The sequence below is a fragment of the Anoplopoma fimbria genome, chromosome 8 (genome assembly GCF_027596085.1).
Source record: "Anoplopoma fimbria isolate UVic2021 breed Golden Eagle Sablefish chromosome 8, Afim_UVic_2022, whole genome shotgun sequence".
NCBI lineage: Eukaryota > Metazoa > Chordata > Actinopteri > Perciformes > Anoplopomatidae > Anoplopoma > Anoplopoma fimbria.
Window position 1 is genome coordinate 13,632,971 of NC_072456.1, and position 13,549 is coordinate 13,646,519.

General features: G+C 37.1%; 2 protein-coding genes across 2 annotated transcripts; both read left to right on the forward strand.

Moving 5' to 3' along the window:
* Nucleotides 1-1,599: 1,599 nt before the first annotated feature.
* Nucleotides 1,600-9,328, forward strand: LOC129094598 (mpv17-like protein 2). The gene is made up of 6 exons (XM_054602840.1): nt 1,600-1,682; nt 2,924-3,142; nt 3,301-3,462; nt 6,296-6,372; nt 7,905-8,033; nt 8,317-9,328. Exons 2-6 carry the CDS (start codon nt 2,953-2,955, stop codon nt 8,413-8,415), a joined length of 657 nt encoding a protein of 218 aa, XP_054458815.1. The 5' UTR covers nt 1,600-1,682; nt 2,924-2,952; the 3' UTR covers nt 8,416-9,328.
* A 1,310-nt stretch (nt 9,329-10,638) lies between these two features.
* Nucleotides 10,639-12,527, forward strand: LOC129095127 (mpv17-like protein 2). The gene is made up of 5 exons (XM_054603515.1): nt 10,639-10,816; nt 10,989-11,150; nt 11,617-11,693; nt 12,066-12,194; nt 12,498-12,527. The coding sequence occupies exons 1-5, from the start codon at nt 10,639-10,641 to the stop codon at nt 12,525-12,527; spliced, it is 576 nt and encodes a 191-aa protein (XP_054459490.1).
* Nucleotides 12,528-13,549: the final 1,022 nt, after the last annotated feature.

Below are 13,549 nucleotides of genomic sequence, written 5' to 3' on the forward strand. Positions count from 1 at the left end.
ATTACTTTGAAAGAAAACATCATTTCCGGTCTTTCTGTAACTCCGTCATCTTTACTCAGCCAGAAACAACGTTGAACGAATGACAGGTGGGCGGGACCGCGGTCAAGATTGACAGCTCGTCTCGACGAATCCAGAGCCGCGGCGTCACAACTGTCCTGAAACGTTCAAATATGGTCCACCTGTCATTTATTATTGATGGGCGCTGCTGGAGAGACTGAATTATTGATTAGGAGGTCAGTAAAAACTGCTGCCGTTTCCAACTCTTATCAGACACTGGTCATGATGGTCATTGTAAAAAATATCACTGCAAAAATATATTAATTTGATAAGGAATACCATACTAATACAATATCATTTTTGATAAATCTCAGAGTCCTACAAACTATATATAAAATTAATATGCCCACTATAAAGTTCACCTTTAAAGTAGCATGACAAATATGATAAATAAACAACAGTTTGATCAGTCGTAAACACATTTAACAATAGGATTATTATTATCGTTTTCGTTATGTTAGTATGTTGATGATTCCTCTGAGATGAGGTCAAAATCTATTTGTTTATTATGATAAATCACAATAACTTGGGGAGAAAGCATAATTAATTTGAATACCAGGAAAAAAGATATTGGCAATGTACTTAATTTGGAAGGAAAACACCTATATCTAAAAAATCTAAATGGCCATTGCTTTTATCCATATTTCTCAGCAATGTGTTGTTTACTGAAACAGAACAAGAGACAACCAGCGTTGATTGGATTCATCTGAAAAGGTATTAAACTTCCATAAAAAAAGGATGGACGATCAAAAAAAAGTGACTTGTTTTTGGACATGAAAATTTGAAATATGTAATAAGTGTCTAGTCTAGAACAACTGTAGTAGCAGTTTTAAATATCCATGTTTTGTATTATATTCGTATTTTTTGTGATGATATAGTACAACTGTGAGGTGTTTGTCTTCTCTTGTAGTGATGTTGAGTTAAAGCTTCACCAAGCAGTAAAGCTTTTCAGCCAATTGCTTCATGTGCAACACAAAACCACCTGATGGCAGATCTATTACAGATTATCTCAACCATGTCATTTGTGATATAGGCTGCTGTATTTTAAGCTAGAAGGCTTATTATCTTGTGAGTAATGGTACTAATAGGTGTAAATCTATTTTAGACTCGTTATGTTTTTATAGCATTCAATCTTTTTTCAGTAATATGCAGGTAAAGATACAATTTCAAATCATTTTTTTTTTTACTTTTTATTTATATTATCTTTGGCCAAAAGGCAGTTAAAATGGAGGAGTTTATGTATCATGCTGTGTTATATACTGTGTTATATGTGTTTAGTTTGTAGAGTCACCTCGCCATGTATTCCAGATTTTCACCCCTGCAGTTGTTCATGCATATTGATCTGTATGTTGAAAATTACTATCAACAATAGAAAACTTTGAACATTAGAAGATTGTAGATTGTGTTGTAAAGAGCAAATCATTGGTCACAGTGAGTCAAACTGTGATCTGTGTATGATCTGGCTTTCTGTTCTGATTAATTGATCCTCCACACAAGCAGGTGGCGCCCAAACATTTAATGAACCCACTTCTGTGGGTGAAACCCAAGCAGGTCGTGGGTCAGGGGGATGTACCGATGGACTAGTGTTTCTCACATGGATGTATGAAGACCGCTCTGTGGTTCAGGTAAGGTTGTGTTGAAGTGGAGAACATTTAAGTGATTGTGGTCAGATTAACGTAACGGGGAAATATGGACTTCAACGCAACACCGACTCTCATTTGTTGGTAGTTGTATGTGGCGCAGAGAGAGGGTCAATGTCAGCGCTGGTGGTGTACCAAATACACAACGGTACTGTAAACGGTGGTGACCTTTGAACCTTTGGACTGTTTCAAAAGTTTCCATCTATGTTATCTGTAGATATACTATAAACGTAATTATAAATAGCTCGTATGATACAAAGAAAGTCATTGACCCGATAAACAGTCCATGCAACACATTCTATTTACCAAAAGACAGGATCATTGAACACAGGAGCAATAGAGGAGACTTCAAACAACAACAAGACACTTTTCAATCATAAGCTTTAGTTAATTAGTAACGTTTTTGATCAGGTCAATGTGAGATTAACTTCCTACAGAACAAAGAGAAGCTTTCTGGATTTGCTATTTTAGAAGCTAACAATCAAAACAAGATGTTAGTGTCAGATTTGTGACAGTCGTTTCTACAATAAAGGTATTTATTAACTGCTGGTATTAGATAAAGAATGACTGAGATGTTTGTCTTCTCTTGTAGTGATGTTGAGTTAAAGCTTCCTGAAGCATTACAGCTTTTCAGCCAATTGGTTTGCAAAAGGGTTAATTTCTCAAGGTTTCATGTGCAATATAGGCTGCTGTACATCTGTGCAACAACAACGGACATGTAAACGAAAGTAAAACCTAATTCAATCGGCCATCACTGCTATCTTTACACAAGCACAGCATGCACGATTGGGCAAAAGCTTCTTTTTGTAAACTTTTGAGCTGGCTGAAACATAGACCAAGAGGACAGCAGGAATGACTGATACTGTCTGACGTCTGATTTCTTTATAAACTTTACTCAAAAGTGTTATTTATTTTATTGACATTTTACATTTGTTTCCAGTGAGATATTAATAGACTTTATATAATGACCTTGCTGTTGCAAACAAAACTGTTGCTGCTCTAGAGAGAATATTTAGTTTTATCAAAATTATAACTTCTAATTCTGTCCTTTAATTTATTTGTTTCTAAAATTAAATATATCTTTTTAAAAAAAACAATTATTTAGTCATGTAGAACAACCAAGTACTATAAGAGTAGCTCCTGGTTGTGCTAAAATGGAAAGACGTTTGATTACTTAATTACTCTACACACACTCGTGACCCATCAATGTTCTCTTTCTCCCGCAGATGACAGTAACATTAATTACTCTGCAGTCATGCTTCCTCGGGTGGGTAAAGAGTTTCTCGTCCGGATGCAGTTCAACTGGCGGCCGCTTTTCCAAGGCCGAGCCCTGTTGCTCACAAATACCCTGAGCGGAGGGGTATTATTGGCACTGGGAGACATCGTGCAGCAGAGCCGGGAGAACTTAAAGAAGCCAGGCAGAGTACGAGACTGGAGGAGGACAGGTGAGACTGAGAGAAGAACCAGTATACTCAAATCTCCATCTGTCAATAAAGAATGATATATTGTATTATGGAGAATATCTGTGCAATGTGTTACATTTTGAATGACCAACTCATGGCCATTACTTCTCTCTTGTTTTCTTGACTCTCTCCCCCTGAAGGCTGCATGTTCACGGTGGGCTGCTCCTTAGGTCCTTTGCTGCACTACTGGTACATCTGGCTGGATGGAGTATTTGTGGGCAAAGCTCTGAAAACAGTGGGCAAGAAGGTTCTGGTGGACCAGGTGGTCGCCTCACCGTTTTTGGGGATGTGGTATTTTGTAGGTAAGATGGATTTCAGAGTTTATTGGCACAATGCAGACTGTCTCCTTCTTCCCTTAGTGCAAATATTCACACCTAAACATTTGTCAAGGTATAAGTACCAAAGCTGTATAGTGGTTAGAGCGGTTCTTCCTTAAACCACATGTTGGTGGTTTGATGCCCGCTTATACTGTTTGTATGGATTAAGCGAGACACTCGCTGGCCTTTGTTTTTAATGTTTGGGATAGGCTAAATGCATGTATGTAACTGTGTGCATATATGTGACAAATGTTAAGACAGAGTGTACTTAAAGACTTGGATGAGGTAAAAGAAAATCTATATCTCAATATCAGAGTTGAAGGTCTTCTGTGATAAGCAGTTTGAATTTTATCTTGGCCCTGTTTAACAAACTGAGCCTACCCCTGAACTATGAGTTGACTAACCTTGAGATGGGAAACTGAGTTAAGCTCTTGTGTGTTGAATTTAAAAGGCCATCATTAATGGAGCTCTGACAGGCAGCCTCCATTTTAATTTAGGGAAATTAGAGCTATTAATGCATTATATATTAAAATAAGTATTGAACACATCATCATTTTTCTCAGTAAATATATTTCTAAAGGTGCTATTGACATGACATTTTCACCAGATGTCAGTAACAACCCAAGTAATCCATACATAAGAAAACCAAACAAATAAGTTCAGAAATGAGTTATATGTAATAAAATGGAATGACACAGGGGAAAAGCATTTAACACATGAAGAAAGGGAGGTGCAAAAAAAGGCATGGAAAGCCAAGACACCAGCTGAAATCTATCAGTAATTAGAAAGCAATCCTGCCCCTCAGCTGGTTCAGTCCCAACTGATGGCCTATAAAAAGGTGTCTCATTACCAAGGTGTCACACAAGAAACATCTCATGATGGGTAAAAGCAAAGAGCTCTCTCAAGACCTTCGCAACCTTATTGTTGCAAAACATACTGATGGCATTGGTTACAGAAGGATTTATAAACTTCTGAATGTTCCAGTGAGCACTATTGGAGCCATAATCCGGAAGTGGAAAGAACATCATTCACCATAAACCGGCCACGACCAGGTGCTCCTCGCAAGATTTCTGACAGAGGAGTGAAAAGAATTATCAGAAGAGTTGTCCAAGAGCCAAGGACCACTTGTGGAGAGCTTCAGAAAGACCTGGAATAAGCAGGTACAATTGTTTCAAAGAAAACAATAAGTAATGCACTCAACCGCCGTGGCCTGTATGCACGCTCACCATGCATGACTCCATTGCTGAAGAAAAAGCATGTTGAAGCTCGTTTAAAGTTTGCTGCACAACACTTAAACAAGCCTGTGAAATACTGGGAGAATATAGTCTGGTCAGATGAGACCAAAATTGAACTCTTTGGATGCCATAATAGACACCATGTTTGGAGGTCAAATGGCACTGCACATCACCCCAAAAACTGCTAATTCCAGGTCTTGACAGAAATCCTGCGAGGAGCACCTGGTCGGGGCCGGTTTATGGTGAATGATGTTCTTTCCACTTCCAGATTATGCCCCCAACAGTGCTCACTGGAACATTCAGAAGTTTAGAAATCCTTCTGTAACCAATGCCATCAGTATGTTTTGCAACAATAAGGTTGCGAAGGTCTTGAGAGAGCTCTTTGCTTTTACCCATCATGAGATGTTTCATATGAGACACCTTTTTATAGGCCATCAGTTGGGACTGAACCAGCTGATATTAATTTGCACTGACAAGGGGCAGGATTGCTTTCTAATTACTGATAGATTTCAGCTGGTGTCTTGGCTTTCCATGCCTTTTTGCACCTCCCTTTCTTCATGTGTTCAATACTTTTTCCCTGTGTCATTCCATTTTATTACACAAAACATAATTTCTGAACTTATTTGTTTGGTTTTCTTTGTATGTATGGATTATTTGGGTTGTTACCGACACCTGGTGAAAATTTCATGTCATAGCACCTTTAGAAATATATTTACTGAGAAAATGGTGACGTGTTCAATACTTATTTTACCCGCTGTATCTAGATAGATAGATAGATAGATAGATAGATAGATAGATAGATAGATAGACTGTGCACATTTATCTTTAAAAGCGCCTGACTCATAGAGGGGAAAAGAGTTAGGTTTTATTCTGTATTGTCGGTTAATTTATAATTTACCAGTCTATGATAAAGTGGTGGAATCTGACAGTGTATATCAGGCTGTAGCCTACTTTTAAATGTATATGTCAGCTTTAATCTGACAGGTAAAAAACACAGGGGCCAATTGAAGATGAATAATTTAGTTGAAAATTCTCAAAATATATAGATAGACATTCGAGATTCAGTTCAATTTATTTTGTATAGCCCAAAATCACAAATTACAAATTTGCCTCAGAGAGCTTTACAATCCGTACACATTCGACATCCTCTGTCCTGGAACCCTCACATCAGCACAGGAAAAACTCCCCTAGAAAACCTTTAACAGGGAGAAAAAAGGAAGAAACCTATGGGAGAGCAACGGACCACGATCCAGGTACAGCCACGATTTATGGAAAAATCACAATCTGACCAAGTGATAATGTTTTGGGTGATTTGAAAGTATAAATCCAGTGGATTTTAAATGTTAGACATTCAAATTTAATCTTGGATAACAGCATTCAGAGGCTATTTTTCTGCTACCTTGACAAATGAAAAACCTTCCCTGAAATGCTGTTTAAGCACGCTCACTATATCTCACATTCAGACTACATTCTACAGTTGCACCACGATCCTGCTTCCCTCATTTCAGGGTAAACTAACTCAGAGTTTCGACTAAACCTGCTTTCTGAAACAAAGCCCTGACAGACATATCTGTTTATTGCAGGTATGGGTCTCATGGAGGGACACACCTTATCAGAAGGATGGACGGAGTTTAAAAACAAGTTCTGGGAATTTTATAAGGCAAGTACACCTCTCAGGGTCTCACCTGTAGAGCTGGAGCAGCTGATCAATGATTATTTACTCACAATGGGCAAATCTGGATTCATCAATATTTTTATTACAGACTCTGTTAATGTAAACACACAGCTTTAATTGAATGAATCTTATATTAAAACTACATTCATTAAGGCTTTTATAGACAATATTTTAAAACGTAAGTTCACTAATGCATCGACTAAATGTATTACATAACTATGAAATTGACGCATAAATATTGTCATAATAAAGATGAATATGTCGAAGCTTCTATTGAGACTTTCGAATGACGTATTTTATGTCGTAGAACAATATGTTAAAATATCTTAAAGCTTGTGTTAACCACAGAATGATAATATTCCTTTGTAAATGTTATTTGGCAGGCTGAACACCCATTTGCCGTCCTCTTTGTGTACCTTTTTTACGTCTCCATGCTTCCACTGGCAACTGCGTTTTTACCGTCACATTGCTATGAATTATGCGCCTTAAAGTCTGTGAATTGGTGAGTGTGGAGATTGGGATTTGGCCCTTGATTTGGTTTAGGACTCCTGCAGCTTTGTTTTATGTTGTTAATACAAACTCAAAACTACAACACAAATTAAAAGCCTTGTAGCGTTTCAATGGACAGAATCTTTTCATTTTCTAACAGGCTTTTATTGGGAGACAGTGGCATGAAAACATTAACCCTTCTTCTATACAGTCTACGATACAACAACAGTGACTGATATCAGGGAGTAACAGTTAAGATTAACAATACAAATCAACACACTGTTAAAAATAGCATGATAACATTGGTGAATTGATTAAATTAAAGCACTTTTCAATGATTTAACTCAAGCTCAGCCATTTCATGTTAAATGCTACTTAAATTCTCTGAAGAACAATTATTACTGGGGCCACGCCATAAAATTGCAGAAGAACATTTAGAGGCACCACTTACTCTCCCTTTACATAAATCCCCTTTCACAGCAGCCATCGTGACGGGTCGTTGCAGGTAAACACAGGTGGAATTAATAACACTAATTCTGGCCCTGTTCCATTCAGGACAGCCCGGGCCCTGGTATTGTGCATGCTGGCTCACTTGAATGACTGTGACACTAAACAGAATGGGACCAATATTATTGTTATTAATTACACCTGTGTTTACGCTGCAATGACATGTTGAAATAGCTGCTGTGAAAAGGGCCTATTTGATCACAGTTTAGCACTTTGACCAGAGACGGTCCAGTGGTTTAGTCCTCCTAGTCTTGTTCTTTGTGTTACTACTGACTCGTTGAAATGTGGTCAGTACTGTTGACATGTAACAATCATTTGTGATCACCGCATGCTGACTATATTTATTAATGACTTTTGAGACTCTTTTATCAATGTTTAAGAAAAAATTGTCTTTGATGAAGCTCACTAACTGTTTCCTCTGTATGCTTTTCAAATACAGATATCTTGCCTGCTGACGGAGACGTTTTATTTTGTGTAATCAGTCCAGTTTTGTTAATGCTCATCCGTGTTCTCGCCTGCAGGTGGACTGTTGTGTTTGGCCTCCCGCTCAGATGATCAACTTTTACTTCCTCTCGCCCAAATTCCGTGTTGTGTACATTAACTTTATCACCATAGGGTGGGACACCTACCTCTCCTACCTCAAACACAGAGTAAGTCAGCCACACATGAGATTAAACTGAAATTCTGCCAAATCTTGGCAAGTTTTCACATTTATTTTTTAAGATATTGTTCTTTTTACCTATTAAATTATTAAATGACCATTTAACATCTTTTGTAAATAAGTAAAGAACGATATACACAGTCTATATTATAACCCATTTCTCTGCTGATATTGTTCATTGTTTCTGTCAGACATTTTCTACCTGCTCAGTAATTTAAAGTGAAGTGATATTGATTATATCGATGTGTGTTTTGATTTTTTTTGTGTGACAGGATGACAGCCAACCCTCTGAGCTGCTATCAGACAGCAGGGATGTTGATGTTCAGCAGGAAGCACTCACGTCCTCCAAACCTCTGGAGGAGAAACCTTAAAGAAGGAGTTCATGCTCAAGTGTGAAGTCGTTCATCGGAGGCAAAAGAACATTTTTGCGTTTTTTCTATGCTCAAACTTCTTTTCTGTCTTTGCAAAATGTTCCAAGAGTTAAAAGGAAGGTCATGTTTCCTCTGATGAACCTTTCCTCTCTCAAGTTTAAATCAGCCACATTTCTGTCTGAGCTCAGTGGAGTTTAAGGATGTTTAGGTGAAAACGCGGTACACTTTTCTCTTTATGTCTGTAGAGTTTTATTGTGTCTCTGTCCAGTGTGTCTGTATACTTATATCTGAAACGTACACTCCTGTAGGAACATTCAGGGATGAAAAGCTGTTTAACTGCCTCTCATGCTTATAATTCTGATGATAGTTTTTTTTTTTTTTTTATCACATCAGCATAATAGTGACTGCGGCCATTAACAAAACCTTCCTGAAGGCATTTAAATGTTAGTTAGTTGTTGCAAGTTTTAAGTGTGAAACTACAAGATTTTAAACTGTCCAATATCAAAAAGTGGCATTCCTTTATTTTTTTTTGCTGTGAATGTTTCTGGTATGAGATGAAAGAATCAGAATGCTGTGAAACAGCTGCTTTGATTATTCTCTTTAATATTAACCTGTATAAACTTTGCCTTGATTTGTAGATCAGTACTATGTTTTGATGCCAAATAACTTTGTCTTCAGCTTATCCGTTTGAGGTATTTATAAAAAAAATTGCACGATGATGATTATGTGCTTAAAGAAAATCTGTGACAGTATTTAAATCAAACCTGATTTAAGACAGGCTGAAGAAATTATTTTATTTTTAGCAGAAGTTTTATACCTTGGACTTTAAATGTGACTTGCTATACTGTACTAATTATATATCTCCAGCTGCTATTTTTTTAATGAATATCTAAATATATAAATTGTGTCTAAAAACAGAAACCTTCTAAAAAAGTGTTTTTCTTCTTTTACTTATTGTCACTTCTTGCTCTTGTTTCCTTAGATTCATAAATTAATACATTAAGTTTTATTGCTCTTTGATATTATTTACATCGAACAGGAAAAGACTGAGACCAAGGACATTTGTTTTAGCCAGTCATTTTACATTACATTACATTACAGTCATTTAGCGGACGCTTTTATCCAAAGCGACTTACAGGAAGTGTATTCAACATAGGTATTCAAGAGAACTACTAGTCACCAGAAGTCATGAGTGCATCTCCTTTCTTAAACAAGCATCTTAAAGCATAAACCAGAGCAAAAGTATAGTGCAGAAGCAAATTACTACGAAAACAATAATTGCAACAGACGGCCGACGCCGGGGCTCCAGCAAGTAGTGAGTTGTATGTTACTGCATAGTTCCCCTAAGTATTTCTGTCAATCTGATGTTGCAAAAAAACATTTTGTATTGTTTGACATAATAATTCCAAACGATTATACAAACGGTGACTATACATTAAGACTATTATTTTTACGCTCTCAAAATGCCTGCAGCGATGCAGCTCACTGCTGGTTTGCCTGTTTGCAGTATCTGTTTGTAAAAGTTAGGTAAACATTTCCCAATTCATCTGTTAAACTCGAGTGTTTAATTAATTAAGAGATGTTATTGAACGCCAGGTTAAAATCTTAGAAATATATAAAGTTGTGCAACAGGAAGGTGCCATCTGTATCCTCATGGATGTTTCCTTATAACTGAACAATACACGACATTCAGAGTACTAATATACCAGCAAACAACTACGAGCTATGTAGAGATATAGTAAGATGTCTAACTGCGTGAAGTTGCTCTTCCTCTGTGTGTTATCAGACACTTACTGCCTGTAAAACTCTTATCATATGTAAATTCACTAGAAACTCAAAGCTTTATTCTTCCAGTCAAAGGTCTAACTATAAGAATAAATATCTCTATCACTTAAGGAAGCAAATTTCAAATGGATTTACGATCTTGAGATGCTTATAACCAAGGGGAATCAATTAATACTTTAGCAGAGATTTTTTGTCATTTTGTTTTTTATAATTTTTTGACAATTGCTTTGTAGTTTTTAACTATTTGCAGTTTCAAAAACTCAATTACATTTTTGTAAAGAAATGTAATGACTGTGAGATGTTTGTTTTACTTTGTGTACATAAGTTTGAACCCTCTGTCTTGTTTGAAAAACTGATTAGCATGCAGCCTTCTTGTAGAGTACTGACACATGTTGGCGAAATAACAAGTGACAGTACTCTTTCTGCGATCCGAAGGTCATGTTTCCCAGTGTGGGTAAACGGTTTCTGGTCCTGATGCAGCCGCTTTTCCAAAGCCGGAACCTGTTGCTCACAAATACCCTGAGCGGAGGGGTATTATTTTCACTGGGAGACATCTTGCAGCAGAGCTGGGAGAACTTAAAGAAGCCAGGCAGAAAACAAGACTGGAGGAGGACAGGTGAGACAGAGAGAAAAGCTGAGCTCTCTCAACCAGTATACTCAAATCTTGATCGCTTAATAAAGAATGATATATTGTATTTTGGAGAATATCTGTGCAATGTGTTACATTTTGAATGACCAACTCATGGCCATTACTTCTCTCTTGTTTTCTTGACTCTCTCCCCCTGAAGGCTGCATGTTCACGGTGGGCTGCTCCGCAGGTCCTTTGCTGCACTACTGGTACATCTGGCTGGATGGAGCGTTTGTGGGCAAAGCTCTGAAAACAGTGGCCAAGAAGGTTCTGGTGGACCAGGTGGTCGCCTCACCGTTTTTGGGGTTGTGGTATTTTGGGGGTAAGATGGATTTCAGAGTTTATTGGCACAAAGCAGACTGACTCCTTCTTCCCTTAGTGCAAATATTCACACCTAAACATTTGGCAAGGTTTTATTTTAAGCCGAGGATGACTTTACTCTGTGTAATATTTAAATGTTTGGGCAAAAATACGCAGCAACTTAATATTTTCCTGGGAAACAAACTAATGTTCGACCAGGATTTACATTCTAGAGACAGTAATACTATATGGACTGAATCGATAAGGAAATGAAACGTGTCTGGCTCTGTAAGAGGGTAGAGACAGAGAGAAACTCAGGGTTCGTTTAAGAAAACCTTCTAGCGAGACAGACCAAGAGGTAAAGTTATCTGTCTATCTTTAACTAAAAAAAATTAGAGATTCCCTCAATTCAGGGTTAACTAACTCAGGGTTTCAACTAAATCTGCTTTCTGAAACAAAGCCCTGACAGACATCTCTGTTTATTGCAGGTATGGGTCTCCTGGAGGGACACACCTTATCAGAAGGATGGACGGAGTATAAAAACAAGTTCTGGGAATTATATAAGGCAAGTACACCCGTCAGGGTCTCACCTGTAGATCTGGAGCAGCTGATCAATGATTATTTACTCACAATGGGGCAAATCATTCATCAATTTATCTGAAATTGTTGGTAATCTGCAAACAAATTTAGAATTGCCTCAGCTTAAGCACAAATCATGACTACCTGGCCGACTCTGTTAATGTAAACACACAGCTTTTAATTGAATGCATCTCATATTAAAACCACATTCATTAAGGCTTTTATAGACAATATTTTAAAACTTTAGTTTAATTATGCGTTGGCCAAATGTATTACATAACTATGAAATTGACACATCATTTTTACATTGTGTAATCAGTCTAATTTTGTTAATGCTCCTTCGTGTTCTTGCCTGCAGATGGACTGTTGTGTTTGGCCTCCCGCTCAGACGATCAGCTTTTTCTTCCTCTCGCCCAAATTCCGTGTTGTGTACATTAACTTTATCACCTTCGGTTGGGTCATCTACCTCTCCTACCTCAAACACAGAGTAAGTCAGCCACACATGAGATTAAACTGAAATTCTGCTAAATGATGGCTAGATTTCTGAAAAATGTATGAAGATAATGTTTTGTAACCTATTAAATTACCATTTTACATATTTCGTTTTCATGTTTTTGCCTTAATGAAGACTAAAGAACTATATACACACAGTCTATATTATAACTAATCTCCACCATTTCTCTGCTCATATTGTTCATTGTTTCTGTCAGACATTTTCTACCTGCTCAGTAATTTAAAGTGAAGTGATATTGATTATATCGATGTGTGTTTTGATTTTTTGGTTTGACAGGATGACAGCCAACCCTCTGAGCTGCTATGAGACAGCAGGGATGTTGATGTTCAGCAGGAAGCACTCACGTCCTCCAAACCTCTGGGGGAGAAACCTTAAAGAAGGAGTTCATGCTCAAGTGTGAAGTCGTTCATCGGAGGCAAAATAAATTTTTTTCTGTCTTTGCAAAATGTTCCAAGACTTAAAAGGAAGGTCATGTTTCCTCTGATGAACCTTTCCTCCCTCAAGTTTAAATCAACCACATTTCTGTCTGAGCTCAGTGGAGTTTAAGGATGTTTAAATAAAATGGCGGTTAACTTTTCTCTTTATGTCTGTAGAGTTTTATTGTGTCTCTGTCCAGTGACACAATAACTCAAACGTGCACTCCTGTAGGAACATTTAGGGATGAAAAGCTGTTTCACTGCCTCTCAGGCTTATAATTCTGATGATAGAGGTGTTATATATACATATAAATATATCATACCATATATATATATATATATATATCAATTCACAATGCGACAGATGTCATACATTTTTACTTAAGAAACACATACATTATCGCCTTTTTATATTTTATCATGTAAGGCACTACTAATGTTTGTATAAAAAGTACTAACAAATAAAGAGTGACATATGATTGAGCAATATATATTATATACACACAAACACAGTCCTGTCTACATGACAACATGAAATACAAAAAGTGCTGAATGCAAATGTTATTGATGTTGAATAATTTGATGACCGCAGTTGTTTGCACTTGTAAACATCATGTCAGGAATAAAGCAGTTGATTTGGATGCAGCCTACATTCAAAATAAAAACATAAGTAATGTTGGGGTGAAATGTAGTTAGTAACTACATTTTATGAATACAAAAGGACAGATACATTTTTAGAGAATAGTTTGAGATTATTCCAGTTTTGTGTCACGCCTCTTTTATATGTCAAGGCTGCTGATAAGGTGCAAGACATTATTTCGTCTTGGCCAATTTGAATTTAATCCAATAAACAAACCATCAAAACCTACACTGATCATACAGCCCTGGTATTACACATTGCACATTTAAAGC